This window comes from Lampris incognitus, chromosome 2 (assembly GCF_029633865.1).
Source record: "Lampris incognitus isolate fLamInc1 chromosome 2, fLamInc1.hap2, whole genome shotgun sequence".
Taxonomy (NCBI): Eukaryota; Metazoa; Chordata; class Actinopteri; order Lampriformes; family Lampridae; genus Lampris; species Lampris incognitus.
In genome coordinates, this window is record NC_079212.1 from 127,794,100 (window position 1) to 127,809,752 (window position 15,653).

General features: G+C 41.9%; 2 protein-coding genes across 2 annotated transcripts; one reads left to right on the forward strand and one right to left on the reverse strand.

Moving 5' to 3' along the window:
* Positions 1-3,274: 3,274 nt before the first annotated feature.
* tada3l (transcriptional adaptor 3 (NGG1 homolog, yeast)-like) lies at positions 3,275-11,018 on the reverse strand. Its single transcript, XM_056274650.1, has 9 exons — positions 10,983-11,018; positions 10,373-10,611; positions 8,783-9,030; positions 7,042-7,147; positions 6,177-6,312; positions 5,362-5,465; positions 5,067-5,173; positions 4,122-4,313; positions 3,275-3,905 (listed from the first exon to the last, which is right to left on the reverse strand). The coding sequence occupies exons 2-9, from the start codon at positions 10,580-10,582 to the stop codon at positions 3,713-3,715; spliced, it is 1,296 nt and encodes a 431-aa protein (XP_056130625.1). The 5' UTR covers positions 10,583-10,611; positions 10,983-11,018; the 3' UTR covers positions 3,275-3,712.
* A 512-nt stretch (positions 11,019-11,530) lies between these two features.
* On the forward strand, positions 11,531-15,390 carry LOC130107163 (actin-related protein 2/3 complex subunit 4-like). Its single transcript, XM_056273607.1, has 6 exons — positions 11,531-11,630; positions 12,088-12,206; positions 12,749-12,860; positions 12,955-13,050; positions 13,500-13,670; positions 14,813-15,390. The coding sequence occupies exons 1-6, from the start codon at positions 11,628-11,630 to the stop codon at positions 14,816-14,818; spliced, it is 507 nt and encodes a 168-aa protein (XP_056129582.1). The 5' UTR covers positions 11,531-11,627; the 3' UTR covers positions 14,819-15,390.
* The last annotated feature ends 263 nt before the right edge of the window (positions 15,391-15,653 follow it).

The window sequence follows — 15,653 nt, forward strand, 5'->3', positions numbered from 1 at the left end:
ATAGTACTTAGTTTGAGACTTCTTTTCTTGAGATCAATGTCCACAAAACCAAGCTCATACTGATTGGCTTCAGAAAAAAATAAGGGACCTCAGGTTAAAACTGTCATATCTGGTAAATAAGTAGAAATAGTTTCCTCTTACAAATATCTTGGTACCATAACTGACAGTAAGTTAAAGTGGGTTGAGGATACAAGTGCTATACACTGATCAGCCAAAACACAAAAACTACCTGCCTCATATTGTGTAGGTCCCCCTCGTGCCACCAGAACAGCTCTGACCCATCTATGCATAGACTCCTCAAGACCGCCGAAGGTGCCCTGTGGTATCTGGCACCAAGACGTTCGCATCAGATCCTTTAAGTCCTGTAAGTTTCAAGGTGGGGTCTCCATGGATTGGACTTCTTTTTCTAGCACATCCCAAAGATGCTCGATTGGACTGAGATCTGAGAAATTTGGAGGCCAAGACAACACCTTAAACTCTTTTGTCATGCTCCTCAAACCATTCCTGAACTATTCTTGCAGTGTGGCAGGGCGCGTTATCCTGCTGAAAGGGAATACCGTTACCATGAAGGGGTGTACCTGGTCTGCAGCAATGTTTTGGTAGGTTGTACGTGTCAAAGTAACGTCAACATGAATGCCAGGACCCAAGGTTTCCCAGCAGAACAATGCCCAGAGCGTCACACTGCCTCCACCAGCTTGCCTTCTTCCCATAGTGCATCCTGGTGCCGTTCACGTGATTTAAAAGAAAACACGACTCATCAGACCAGGCCACCTTCTTCAATTGCTCCATGATCCAGTTCTGATGCTCACATCCCCAATGTAGGTGCTGTCAGCAGTGAACAGGGATCATCATGGACACTCTGACTGGTCTGCAGCTATGCAGCCCCATACACAGCAAGCTGTGATGCACTGTGTGTTCTAACACCCATCTGTCATAGCCAGCATTAACTTTTTCAGCAATTTGAGCTAGAGTAACTCCTCTTTGGGATTGGACCAGATGGGCTATCCTTCACTCCCCACGCACATCAATGAGCCTTGGGCATCCATGACCCTGTCGCCGGTTCACAGGTTGTCCTTCCTTGGACTACTTTTGGTAGGAACTGATAACTGCATACAGGGAACATCCCACAATACCTGCCATTTTGGAGATGCTCTGACCCAGTCGTCTCGCCATCACAGTTTGGCCCTTGTCAAAGTTGCTCAGATCCTTACACTAGCTCATTTTTTATTTTATTTTTTGCTTCCAACACATCAAGAACTGACTGTTCCTTTGCTGCCTAACATATCCCACCCCTTGACAGGTGCCATTGTAACAAGATAATCAGTGTTATTTACTTACCTGTCAGTGGTTTTAATGTTTTGGCTGATTGGTGTATACTGTAAAGCTCATCCCAGAAAGTTGAATCAGTTCATGTGGACACATTTTTTGAGAGAAACATTGACTGAAGAGGTCGCTTAGACGAGTGATGAAACATGTCTCTCCATAAGCGTGGTGTCCAGATGAACTGACTCAACTTTCTGTGATTTCTTTACCTGGATTATTGAGCATGCATAAAGACATACTGTAAAGTACAACATCTGTTTTTGTCAAGGAAACTTGGCAAATTTGAGATGGCAAAATTCTCATATTGTTCTATAGAGCATTTATTGAGTGTATCCTAACTTTTTCCATTATTTTGGTGTTGTAATTTGAATTTGAAATGTAAAAAAAATCTTTGTATAGGGTAGTAAAGATGTCCTCTTAGATGACAGGGGTACCACAATGTATTTATTGACTCTAATGTGATGAGCATGTTTTAAGGAAAGTTTCGTCCATTTTAGATGATCGCTCTCATCCCCTTTATGCAGAGTTGGAGGTTCTACCATCAGCTAGACAGTATCGGGTTCCCATTTTTAAACCTGGTAGAGCCGAAAGGTCCTTTCTACCTCAAGCCATTGCAGCTGCTAAATGTGGGCCGAGAAAACCGACCTTCAGTGATTTAGAGTTAGACTTGCTGTCATAGTACCACTGACATTTGTATTGTGATTTTATATTATTTTACTCTGTTCAATATTATGTATGTGGGGTTGTATTATTCAACCAATGTATGTCATGTGTTTTTGTTTCGTTGTCTCTGCTGTACAAAAAAATGCTCTACAACTACTACTTTTGGCAGTCAGTAATAAAATGTACAAATGCGTATGCCTTTATCAATATGGGGAAAAAAATTAGGTCAAAAGATAGCTAATGATGAGAGATAAATGTAATGGTCGGACTAATCCTTCGGTTTACAGAATATGAAAAAAGTCGCCAGTTTATGGCTTTTAGGGTGGAAATATGCCGTTCTGGTGTTTTAACTATGGAAAAAATAAATCTCATCTCATCTCAACATTAGCTGCTGTCGGATCGCAGTGGCAGCAAGCTAAGTAGGGCACTCCAGACGTCCCTCTCCCCAGCAACACTCTCCAGCTCCTCCTGGGGGATCCCAAGACGTTCTCAGGCCAGATTAGACATGTAGTCCCTCCAGCGAGTTCTGGGTCTACCCCGGGGTCTCCTCCCAGTTGGACGTGCCCAGAAAACCTCCAAAGGAAGGCGCCCAGGAGGCATCCTAATCAGATGCCCGAACAACTTCAACTGGCTCCTTTCGACGCGAAGAAGCAGCGGCTCTACTCCGAGCTCCCTCCGGATGTCCGAGCGCCTTACCCTAAGGCTGAGCCCAGACACCCTACGGAGGAAACCCATTTCAGCCACTTGTATTCGCGATCTCACCCTTTTGGTCACTACCCAAAGCTCATGACCATAAGTGAGGGTTGGAACCAAGATTTACTGGTAAACTGAGAGCTCTGCCTTCTGGCTCAGCTCCCTCTTCACCACAATGGTCCAGTACAACGTTTGCATTACTGCTGATGTTGCACCAATCCACCTGCCGCCTGAAAAAAACAAATGTAAATGGCATTTGCTTTGAAACATGGCATCAAAACTATTTAAACAATGAGATCAGGATGTGAAAAAAGGTGAGTGACTTTCAGTAGACCCAGAGTGAGACTTGACCTTGTTTAAATGTAAGGTGGTGCAGCGGGGATCAGCCAGTCTTCAGCGCCTTAGCTGCAAACATACGTCCTCAATTATTACTTTAAGTCGTGGGTGTGCATCGTAGGAGATGACGCAACATTTATTTGTGTTTAAATTAAAATGAGATGAAACATGACTTGTGACTAAATGCATTTCCATGTTGATCTGCTCCCTGTGAATTTTTAAATCGTACACTGGCTCACGTTGACATTGTAAACACACATCTATTTGGATTTGTGAACAAATGGCAGCCATGTAAAAGCGGTCTTTCATGATACTGATTTATTCAAACATTAACTGTTACTGTTCTCATGGTGCAACACTGGTTAACAAAATGAAAAGCAATGTAAAAAAAGTGAGGGAATAAGCGTAAACAACAACAGTAGAACTAATGTGTGGAGTATTCTGAAAACTACTCAAACACACTATACAAAAATATTCCAACTGGCCTCCATTCTGTGGGTACTTCACATTCCCTTTCCAGAAACAAATGTTTCACTGTACGCAAATATGGATATTGTGGTCAGTGCCACTGGAAAAAGCCTATGATCACATCCACACAACTGCTGACACTGTTAATCGTGGGTGGGGTGTGGGGGGATAGGGATTCTTCCCACATTGTTTTTCACCTGAAAACGAACTCCCTGAATCATCACCTTCCCTATCCATCCAATAACTTGAGGATGCTGTCCCTCTCCTTTAGTGCTTTCCAAGCCTGGTCTTTCTCTTTTTTGGTGGGTGTGCGTTTCTTCTGCCTGGCTGCCATGATGCGCCGGAACCCCTCCATGACCTCGTTGTCAGACACCCTGACTCGCTGCCTCAGCTCTTGCTTCCGCATCTCCTCTTTCGCCAATCTTTTGAGGCAAAAAACAACATGGAATTGTAAATTAAAAGGGATCATTGGTGATGACTATAGTAACTAATAACACGACCAGTCGCTGAATTTGATTTCTGATGTTGCTTTTTTAACCCCCACCACACACACACACACACACACACACACAACCAGTTATCATCTGAAAATGAAGAAGATCTGAAGTCTATCTCGCCGTGAGCCCCTTTTCTCTCACCGGAGGAGTTCTTGCTTGCGGGATCTGTTGTGAGCGCTCAGAGCTTTGAGCTCTGCTTGTCTTTTATGGAGCTCTGCCAAAACCTCATCCTCAGAATCTCCTCCCACACCGGGACGCTCTTCTGAGTCCAGCAGGCCCTGGGATACCAGCTCCTCCTTGATTCGTGCCTCTAGGGACCGTGTATGGGGAACACTGGGAGATGAAATATAGAGAACAAAAAAAAAAGGAATTATTTACCCATTGATAAGACAGAAGAAAGATATAACATTTACTAAAACAAAAAGCGCTGCTGTTGAAAGAGGTTTTTTTTCTTTCAGCTCAATGGAGCCACGTTCTTAAGGTAAAAATGGAATGGAATAGGGAAATGCAGTCAAACAAATCAATTAAAAATATCTAAATTATAATGAGGTAAAAACCCCAACCAGCTATAATCACTACCAACATAAAACAGTTTCAGTGCCTTCGTTTTCTTGGGGATAAACAAAAGTCAACAAATGGACCCTCAATTTTTCTTCCTATATTTCAAGCCATGAAAAAAAGTTTAAAAAAAACAAACCCAGAATAACCTTGAATTTCAAAACAATTGTAAGCGTATTGTATAAATTAGTTTTGTTCATGAAATATGTTTTTTTTGAGTGATTTTTTTGTGTGCCTACTTCATACTGGATTAGACAACCAATTTAACTGGATTTCACCTCTAAAATTCTTGAATGACACATTACTAAAAGGACAAAAGCACAGTTTATATCCTTATCATTTGAGGAGATGACTCAGGATTGTTATCTAAAGCTCATGAAATGAATGGGGTTAAATGATGCCGGGGGAGGGGGGCATACCAACACAGATCCCACACCGAGACACAGCCAGACAGCATGGAAAATTTGTGCCAACACTTCTAACTATTCAGTCAATGTCCTGTACCATAATTAGGTGTAAGGGAAATACCTAAAAGCTTTGCCCTGGCTTCGAGGAGAGGTCCCAGCCCCGTCGTTGGCATCCTTCCCCGAAATATCTGGTATAGGAGAATCCTCCATAGGGGATATAATGTTTTCCTAGAAAAGAACAGCCAAAAATACCCACTCATAGTCACATTCCAATGATTTTAATGGAATTCAGCATGAATACGTTTCATGTGGCATATCTTGATATTAGCCATATTTTGCTCAAGCCACAGTGAATGCTTGGAACTTGTCATATCATTCGGTGTGCAGGATTGTGAATTCCAGGTGATCCATCTGACCTCGACAAGAGCCTGCAGCAGACGCTGTGTGAGGGGGCCAAAGGGACAGCCATCTTCTGGGGAATCATGTTGAGACTCTGACTTTTTCAGCAAAGAGTCCACATCTAAGGAAACAGCAAGCTTGGCGTATGAGCTGGACACATACTCTGACACTATAAGAATGTTTAAATGCACACCAACATCACAAATACAGGGAGTAATCAACCTATATTTTAATTTAAGTGTTTGGAAGGCTTGAAATAACACAATTTTTCTAATACCCAGGAAAAGTATAAGGTTCTTTGGTTGTCACTTGTGCAATATCATGGTCTTCCTGTCCTGTATTTCAATCATCATTGCCTGATCATGGCAGTGACAGTCCTCAAATAAGCGTTATCATTTTCTCTGCCCATCTTGTTTTTTTCCCCATTTTTTACACATTAATGCAAAGTTGGCTGTTAGCAATTTTTGTGTTTTTTACAGTACAAACTACAATCAGTTCATGTATCTGGTGGTGGCAACCTTTCTAATGCACAGCTTTGTAAAGCTAAAATAGAACTGTGCTAATGTGTATCCATGCACCAATTAATATTAATAAAATGAAAAATCGAGTAAAGGTCTCACATGTCTTAATTATGTAATTATGTTATATTTACAATGATTTTGTAAAAGTATACAAATGGCACTTTATAAAGTCAGGGATTCGCATTTATCTGTTTGTGGACAAATTAACACTGCATGTAAACACACTCCATGTCCCAGTGATCATACCAGGGACAGAAACAGTATTGTCTCTCGTGAGTCATTCGAGATGGACTACTACGTGCCCTCCTCACCTTTTGCATCCAGCTCGGAGAGAGGCCCTCCCATGAGGTTCTTCTTCTTGTCATTGGCACGTGCTCCTTCCCTCTGCTCCTCCAGCAGGTCTTCCTGAGCCCACCGCTGAGAGTAGTGTTTTCCCAATGCTGGAATCTAGTCAAAACAAATAGGGCCGTATCCTTTAAAATAAATGTAGTCAGACAATGCCGTAAACAAATGTCTCATCAACTCTCATCGACTCAACTGTCAATAACCCAATCTAATTTATCAGTGCATTATTGACTCAATTTAACAAATTATACTGACATTAAAAAAAAACAAAAAAAAAAACCTCACAATGATACCGATCCCAGTGACTTTTTTTGGAGGGGGGGATTTTTTCCCCCCTTTTTTCTCCCCAATGTACGTGGCCTATTACCCCACTCTTCCAAGATGTCCCGGTCGCTGCTCCACCCACTTTGCCGCCCCGTGGAGGGCTGCAAACTACCACATGCCTCATCTGATACATATGGAGTCACCAGCTGCTTCTTTTCACCTGACAGTGAGGAATTTCGCCAGGGGAACGTAGCTCGTCGGAGGATCACGCTATTTCCCCCAGTTCCCCCTGCCCCCTGAACAGACGCCCTGACCGACCAGAGGAGGCGCTAGTGCAACAACCAGGACACATACCCACATCTGGCTTCCCACCCGCAGACATGGCCAATTGTCTGTAGGGATGCTGGACCAAGCTGGAGGTAACACGGGGATTCGAACCGGCGATCCGTGTGTTTGTAGGCAACAGAATAGACCGCTATGCTACCTGGACGCCTCCTGATCTCAGTAATTTTCATGTAAGAATCATTCAGTGTAACATACTGACGTCCACAAGGGGTTAGGTAATACTTTGTAATATTCGGCTTCATCCTCCGGGGGTTTTAGAAGGTCCTCTAGTAATTTGATCTCTTCATTTGTGATATCAGCACAGTATGGCTCCACTGATGCCCAAAATCTGAAAACCAGAAACAATAATTTCAGTGGAGAGACATACACCTTACTCCTACCCCATTTGACTTTATCTCATACTGTAGTGCATGTCCCTAACACCCCCCCCCCCCCAGTAGTAGGCTCATTCCAGCATTTCTTGCTATTTATATCTTACAGGCCACCTTAAACTACCCACTGGGGCTGTGGGCATCTTAATATCTTGGTTTTATGTTTTTTAAGTGTGTTTCAACACTGGATTTATGAAAGACTGATCATTATGCAAGTTTCTGTGGATTCACACTATTGATTTGTGACAATGGAAATCTATTGAACTTCCATGATAAACCTCTCACTGGCAGTCTGGAGAGGGGGAGGTTCAACTTGGACTGTGGTAACAAAAGCTCACCTGTATCCCATCATCCTTCCTGTTTATGACAAATGTATATTCCTTAAGGAATAACGTCAGAACAAAGAATCCTTAAGGAAGAACATATCACTTTTTTTGAGAATATGATTATCCCTCGTACAGATTAAGGCATTTCCAGGTAACAGACCTTGGACATCAAAATCACTAAAGCCAACTCTAAAAAGTGGTTTTTAAAAAAATTTTTTTTTAGAAGGGGTAACTTATGGTATGTATGAAACAAAGAAAGAGGTGAAACAAGAAATTAAAAGGGCTAAGCAAAAGTACAAATCTAAAATATAGATCAACTGGCAACAAAAAGTCTTGGCGAAGCTTGGTCTGGCATGAAATCAATGGTTTGCATAAAGCTGATTTTGATGATTTTAGTAAGGAAACAGATGGGCACAGATGGAACTCAGACAATCAGTACTTTTTCTTTAAACAGATATGTTTAAAGTCCTTTCTATCACTCAAGGTAAACAAGAGCTCTGGACCAGACAAAAATCAGTGAAAGATTATTTAAGTCTTTTGTGGGGCATTTTCGTTCAATCTTTATTTTTATGCTGTCTTTCAATCAATCTCCTGCAAGGGTCTAGACTGTATACCTGTGCCAAAATATAGTAGCTCCAATGAGCTTAGTGAATTAAGGCCAATCACCCTTGCTTGTCTAATCGAGAAATCCTTTGAAAAGCTAGTGAAGACAGGGCTCAAACGGAGCATTCTCTTATTCTGATGCAGCTTGCCAATACAGCAAACAGAGGAATCGAGGACATACCAGTCACTCTGCTTATTTTCCAACATAAAATTTAGATGGGAACAGAACTCACACCAGACCAGCAAGACCAGGTAAGGTCTAATCATGATTTGTGCACTGTCCTATATTTTGACAAACAAAAGGACATTTTTTGAGATAGCAGTAAATAGAGTAAACGATTAAAATAAAATGCTAGTTTAAGGAAAATTATTAGGTTAGCATATCAGACAAAACATACATAATAACTAGAATTATTCCCAACCCAAAATCTGTGTGAAGCATGGCATCTAATGGTGAAAAGGAGGATACTTGACCTGGCCATCTGCTATTGGCTTGTTGTTGGCGTCAGGTGATGTCCCCCTCTATACAAAGTGACGTCCCCAGCCACCAATCACCAGCCAATAGCTGTTTTCCAGTTCAGTAACCTGCTTTTCGCCATTAGATGTCAGCCTCCACAAAGATTTGGGGCTAGTAAGTCTTTAAAAGCTGCTGTGGTTGCTAACCTGTTAGGAGCGTCATTTTTAGGAGTGCGAGGAATGTCTTGTGGATCATCTGTAAACTCATACTCTTGGACTTTAGGCTGCAGGTTTTTGGTTTTGGGTCGACCAGGACCAGGTCCCAGTCCATGACCACCTTTGCCATCTAATTTCTGCTTCTTAGGTTTGTGACGGGATGAGGCTGAGGGATCTGGATCTTTCCCCATCTTTAGGAAGCGCTTATCTCCCTTCTTGTCTTGCCAATCTGTGAGGATCTGAGATGAATCATCGGGGGGATGAAATCACCAACAACAACCAATTAGAAATCAAAGCAAGTCAGAAGAGGCCTATTTGAGACATGTGCAAATGAATTATGAGACAATGGAGCCCTGGGTATAGATGCCCAAACCCCCCACCCCCTCCCGCCCCTAGCACAGGTACACTCAAAACCAACAGCACATTAGCAAAATACACATCCCCCATCCACAAACGAGAGCAGTTACAGCCACTTAAAATTAAGACAGACAGCCTTGAAACCAGTGACAGCAAGTTCTTGTTGAAACGAATGACTGAGTCAACACTGCAGCAAGAAATGAATAGTTGATAACGGTGACTTCATGCAGACGCTCTGGTTTCGGGGCCCCAGGGTCTGTGCCCTTGCAGGCCCGCTTGGTAATCCATCCACTCCACTTATAGTAATAATGATAAATCAATCTTATATGGTGCTTTTCTAACACTCAAAGTCGCTTTACAATAAACGGGGTGAAACAAGACAACAGATAAGACATAACACAAACATACAGGGGTGAATGGGAAGGGGGGGCTACGAGAGGGAGAAGCGGCAGCCACACACGACGCCAGCAGTACTCTCCCACTTAAACAAAAGGGCAAAGAAAAACAACAACAGTGTAGACGTTGATTTTCTGTAGGGGTTTACTCCCATAGCCTAGTCCTCTCCTGAGGTATCCACTAGGGGCAGTGGCGCTATTTAACCCATAGCTGGGGGCTGGTTCGTGGGCATCAGGGAATATCCACACACCGGTGGGCCTGCGTACCGCACGTCTACGGGCCAGACCTCCTCCGAGTCCCTTGTAGTTCAGCCAGGGCCCAAAGTGTACCCAGTTACCGTGTGTCGCCACGAGGAGGCACTACTACATAGGGCTTGCTGTTGGAGAGGCTATGTACTGGCAGGGAGAGACCTACACGCTCGGCTCTCCTGTTAGCATTTCTGCTAGCTAGCGGTGAAGGTTGAGTGAGACGTGACAGGCACACAACACTACACCAACACACTAGACCAGGGGTCACCAACCCTGCTCCTGAAGAGCTACCGTCCTGCCGGTTTTCACTCCAACCCTAATTTAACACACCTGATTCTACGTCTTACCGACTTAACGAGATCTTGATTAATTGAATCAGGCGTGTTAAATTAGGGTTGGAGTGAAAACCGGCAGGACGTTAGCTGTCCAGGAGTAGGGTTGGTGACCGCTGCACAGCAACCCGACTTCTTACAGAAGAATGTCAGATACAGACAGAATAATAAAAAAACCCTGCGGAAAACAGAGTAACAAGGACGAAAAGTAAATTACTGGAATGGCAATCTTTCCGTTAGGGTCCTACCTGTCTCTGTTCCTCTAACGCGCGGAGGCGGCGGCTAGCCGAGGAAAGCAGAGTCTCCAGCTCCAGCTGCAGCGTGTCCAGCTCCTCGATGCCGATGCCATCGTCCTCTGAACGGCCAAGCACAGCGGTGTAGCGAGGGCACACCTTGACGTGCTCGACAGGTTTGAAGTCGTAGTATTTCAAAGGGGGGCAATCTTTCAGTTCGCTCATGGTGCTGTTCTGCAAGATTCAGCCTTTGCCTACATGAGGATGAGATACAAAATGTTGATAATATTTCTAGACGAGAAGGTACAGTGAGGGCCATTCAGAAACATTTTCGCTCTCTCCCACAAACACAGTAGGCATTAAACACTTGTGTATAAAATGTACCTAGTTAGCTTATCTATCCATCTATACCCCTAAAACAGTCGTGCACACACGTTCAAGTTAAAGGTAGCAGTGGCTCTGAACTTGCCAAGATAACGTTAGCCCCGCTCGGCCTCATGTAGCGACGACTCATGATCATTTCTATTACTATTCAGACTTTACGGACTTTTTCAAACACGAAACGCTGATCACCTGGACGAACTATTTCATCTTAATTCAATTTTTTCAAGGTAACGATATTTACCTTCAATGAACAGCGTCCATCATGGGTCGTATTTATACGGCTAAGGGGTGTATCCATATTAGTAAAATGAGATTTTGTATAATTTTCCACAAATAATTATCGTGAGAAAAGACAAATAATATATTAAAAATACATCACACAGCTATTTTTGTTTCTGGTGTGATATTAAAAAACAAAAACAAATCAATTCTACATAAATGACATCGATACACCTATTGTCGGAATGGTATCTTCGGAACCAACCATATTGAGTAAGGCGGTAACCAAATAGCTACTCGGAGGCAAACTTGGTGATTCATCGATAATTTGATTGTGAGAAAAGTATGGAAACCTATTTCGATTTCGTAAAACATTGTAATTTGTCCATTTGATCAATGAGTTAAACATCGCAGGTGTAATAAGTATCCCCTTAACAGCTCACGGTTGACGCATCCCGGGGGCGTGCATGTTTTGTGACTCTGTGTAACTTCGATGGGTGGAGTTATCAACGTTAAGCAGGGAGAGACACCACCCGAGGGTCGACCTGCTTTAAAAAAAAGAAGTTCATATAAATCGAGCGCACCACATTTTAACTCGGCGGTGTAAGATTTACGGAAGAGGAATCTCAGGCGTGGCAAAGGAACTTCCGCCTTCTGGAGCGAAGAAATGGTAATTCAACCTCAGTAAAGATATATTTTTACTTACTTATACTCCCGTTTAACCTTAATTTTGGCTCTCATGCCTACATAGCTAATAAACATGTTCTTATAGAGGGGTTATTTTTTGATCGATTTGCAACGGCAGGGGCGGTGATCCTCGATATAGCTTTCAAAAACTCATCTTAGTTGATCGGGCTGGTGTTGTCTTGACCTCTTGGCCTGATGTTTAACTTCCAAATCATGATTGTTACCACTTAGCTGTTAAAACGTGGTTTAGGGGGTTAGTAGGAATATCGGTTAAATTGAACTTCCCAAGCGAACTCTTACCAATGAGATCGCCTTGAACGGGAGCGTTGTCACTTTGCTTTTGCAACTTGTTCTTAAGACTGTGCTTCATGTAATGTAATCGTATATAATTTCTTCTGCACCGAAACCAAGAGTGTGATTATTTGCAAATTATTCCACAGACAGCGACACTGCGTCCCTACCTGAACGCTGTGAGGGCCACTTTGCAGGCAGCCCTCTGTCTGGAAAACTTCTCCTCTCAGGTGGTGGAGCGTCATAACAAACCGGAGGTGGAGGTCAGGTAGGTTTGGGTTATATTTTTTGTTTGTTTGTTTGTTTTTGTTTTTTGTTTTTTGAGGTGTGGGGAAGGGGATGAGGCAGAATTGCACTATCACTGCTTGTCCTCTTTGCCTTGCTGATATTTAACTATCCTCGCACAAGTGTGGGCTTGTTCAGCCATGCATTCATGCATTAGGACACCAAATTGTGAAAACACACAGGCAAGCATGGGCAAGACTGCAAGAGAGAATTCAATTCGGGGGCCAGGGACTTAAGGAGGTCCCTATGTTGGAGCCCTCCAATTGCATGGAAAACACGAGTTGTTTTTACTTTCGGTTGAGCTTTTCTAACAGCTTTGTCATTCCGTGATATTAATTTTTTTTTGGGGGGGGACGCTTGATGCTGCAAACCTTTATGTTCATAATTGCATTTTAATAAAAAATCAGGCCATTAAGAGTTTAGAACATATCCGTGATGTTTTCTAATTTGATAACACAAGTCTAACACTGAAATGGCCTCTTGTTTTTTTTTTTATCGTAGCTAATTGATTATTCTTTGTTACAGGAGCAGTAAGGAGCTCTTGCTTCAGCCTGTGGTAATCAGCCGCAATGACAAGGAGAAGGTTCTTATCGAGGGATCCATCAACTCTGTCCGAGTCAGCATTGCTGTCAAGCAGGTCAGAGAAAAAGACGCTCTGTGCATTCTACTGAATTTGATAGCTAAATCGGAGTTGCATTGAGTGTGTTAAAACTGACTGTTGGATGCTTTAGGCTGATGAGATTGAGAAGATTCTGTGCCACAAGTTCATGCGCTTCATGATGATGAGAGCAGAGAACTTCTTCATTTTGAGAAGGAAACCGGTTGAGGTGGGTGAAAATGAAGGGGGGGAATGGTCATGGTCTGTAAGGTACATTTTTTTAGATTGAGATCAACTTGAAAGGAACCCATGTGCAAAGGGAAATATAAGAAAAAGGAAGAAGGGTTTATTTTAAAGTTTCATGCCATAGACACATCCAGCCCACAGTCACCATAAAGAAACCATGTTAGAAATAAATTTGTCTCACAAGTTAGTACATCTACAAAACAGTAAATTTGACATTTATACTAAAGTTATTGCATTAAAATGTACAGTAATTGCATAATTAAAATGTACAATCTAACATTTACCACCCCTTAATCTTTTTATAATCAAATGCAGATATCAAAAGAATGTATACAAAAACTGATATTTTCTTATTAAACTTTTCACATGGCAGTTGTTCCTCATCAGTAACTCATCGATTCCTCTTCTTTTTTCTTTTCTCCTGCAATTCAGGGCTATGACATTAGCTTTCTGATAACTAACTTCCACACGGAGCAGATGTATAAACACAAGCTGGTGGACTTCGTCATCAACTTTATGGAGGAGATTGACAAGGAGATCAGCGAGATGAAACTGTCGGTCAATGCCAGGGCCCGCATTGTTGCTGAGGAATTCCTCAAGAACGTAAGATATTTCTTCTCTTGGTCTGATTGCTCTAGTCTGTATTACATACTTGCATACCTATTCACAATGTTAACTTTAAATCTACATTGTATGCTGTCATTTTGGTACTTTAAAGTATTCAATAGTGTTGTAAGTGTCACTACCAGTAAAAGTATATGTTTAACAGTCTTCTCTTGTATATAACTTTGAAAGATAATATACCATCTGTTCACTTGTGATGCCCGGGTTGACTCAAAGTTAGTGAGACCTGTGGTTTTTACATGTGGCACCCATGGGTGTGGGTCAAAAAATTGTTGTTGGTGAAGTTGAGGTGGGTCAGGTTTATGCAAAGGAATATATATATTTTGGGTTTAAATAAATCTGCATTTAATGTCCCTAAGGTACCTAAGCTGTTTTCATTTGGCTAATCTATCTTGACCTGTTTAGACCTGACAAATTAGCCTATACATGCACACCCATGCGTTGTGTGGACTGAGATGGCTTTTCCACCTTTAGGCTGTTTTGATTACACAATAATTCACAATTCCACATGTGCACTGACTTATTTCAAATCTATTACGCACTGAGCAAACACTGCACCCGCAGTTTAGGCAACAAGCAATTTCCATTAACATTACTGTAAGCTTTGACAATTCTTGTTTTCATTGTAGGGTTAATCTCCCTATAGCCTGTCAATGTGCATCTGATCTGTTCAGTCCGTAACACACATACACACAGTAAGCCTGGATAGTTATTCTGAGTTTCATCAATATACCCAAATACTAAGCAAATATTATATCCAGTAGCCTAAGCCTAGGGCATTGTTTATTGTAAGCTTACAAAACAGGCTAAATGTGTGAGCAGGGAAAAAGAAAAATTCAGAGTTTTTATTAAAAAGTGGAGTTTGAATATAAATAGCAGGTCCCGGCTCCACATCCGTGCCCCAACTTCGGGTTAGGTTGCAGACGGGTCCATTAAAACCGCAGGCATGTTCTGGTGGCTGCGTTCATCTCTACTGTTCAATGATTGTTTTCTAGGTAGAACAGTCAAGATTCTGCACCATTGTCCTAGTTTACAGGAATGTAGATGAGTCTTTCAAAATGAAAGAGAGGAATTCTTGTACAGGAGGGGAAAAAATGTGTTAAATATTCTCTTCTCATCAGTTTTGATGACACTGTGTCCTTCCACGGTTCCAAGCAAGAAGGGAACGCTCAACGGGTCCAAGCAGCACAAGGATGGAGAGTTATGAGTTAGCAGCCAATCAGCAAGGGGAAGTGGAGTGCATGACCAATGTGTCAATAATGTGGTTTGCACCTGTCTCATGAGCATTTCCCTGTAGTCATGAATATCAATGACTGTACATAATGAAATAGTTTCATTTTTCTGCTACCTAGAACAAATCCCCAAATCAAGGCGGGTCCTTAAAAGTGTTAAAAAAAGTTGATATCCATGAATACAAGGGCATTGAGGATGTGTTATAGCATATAAAATGGCCTGTATTTTTTATATACATTTTGTGTATGTTTGTCTGTTTGTCATTTTTTTTGTCCTTTGGCCTGTCTATCAATGTTGCCTCTTATTACAAAATTTTTTTTTTATTAATCCCTCAGGATATCCGTGTTTGAGGGGAGGAAATTAACGTAAACAGCAATTTCACATAAAATATGTGCTCTTAAAGAAACCACCAAAAAACCATGTATCAAAACAATAATTACTAATCAATAAATCTCTTAAGTGTTTACACCTTTTTCCCCTTTCCTTTTTGTTACCTTGTCCAGTATGTGTTACAGTGTCGTTTGACTGAGGTGTTAAGTCCTCATTCTGTGCAGTTTTACACTGTTGAGATTAACCCCTTTTGCATATCTGAGTCTTATTCAGACTTCAGGTGTTATGACGGGGTTGTAGCTTTACATGGTGAACCCAGACATAAGTTATTTCATAGTGCAACCACTCTTTATTGTCGGCCACTTTTGCGGATGCAGTTTGGAGGTCAAGTGTCTTGAT

Excerpts from the sequence above, each read along its gene's own strand:
- LOC130107163 (XM_056273607.1), top strand. Across the intron at positions 12,207-12,748 it reads AAACCGGAGGTGGAGGTCAG|GAGCAGTAAGGAGCTCTTGC; the intron begins GTAGGTTTGGGT and ends TCTTTGTTACAG. Across the intron at positions 12,861-12,954 it reads TCAGCATTGCTGTCAAGCAG|GCTGATGAGATTGAGAAGAT; the intron begins GTCAGAGAAAAA and ends TGGATGCTTTAG.
- tada3l (XM_056274650.1), bottom strand. The coding sequence starts at position 10,582 with ATGAGCGAACTGAAAGATTGCCCCCCTTTGAAATACTACGACTTCAAA. Across the intron at positions 7,148-8,782 it reads AAAAATGACGCTCCTAACAG|ATTTTGGGCATCAGTGGAGC; the intron begins GTTAGCAACCAC and ends TCTGGTTTTCAG. Across the intron at positions 4,314-5,066 it reads AGCCAGGGCAAAGCTTTTAG|TGTTCCCCATACACGGTCCC; the intron begins GTATTTCCCTTA and ends TTCATCTCCCAG.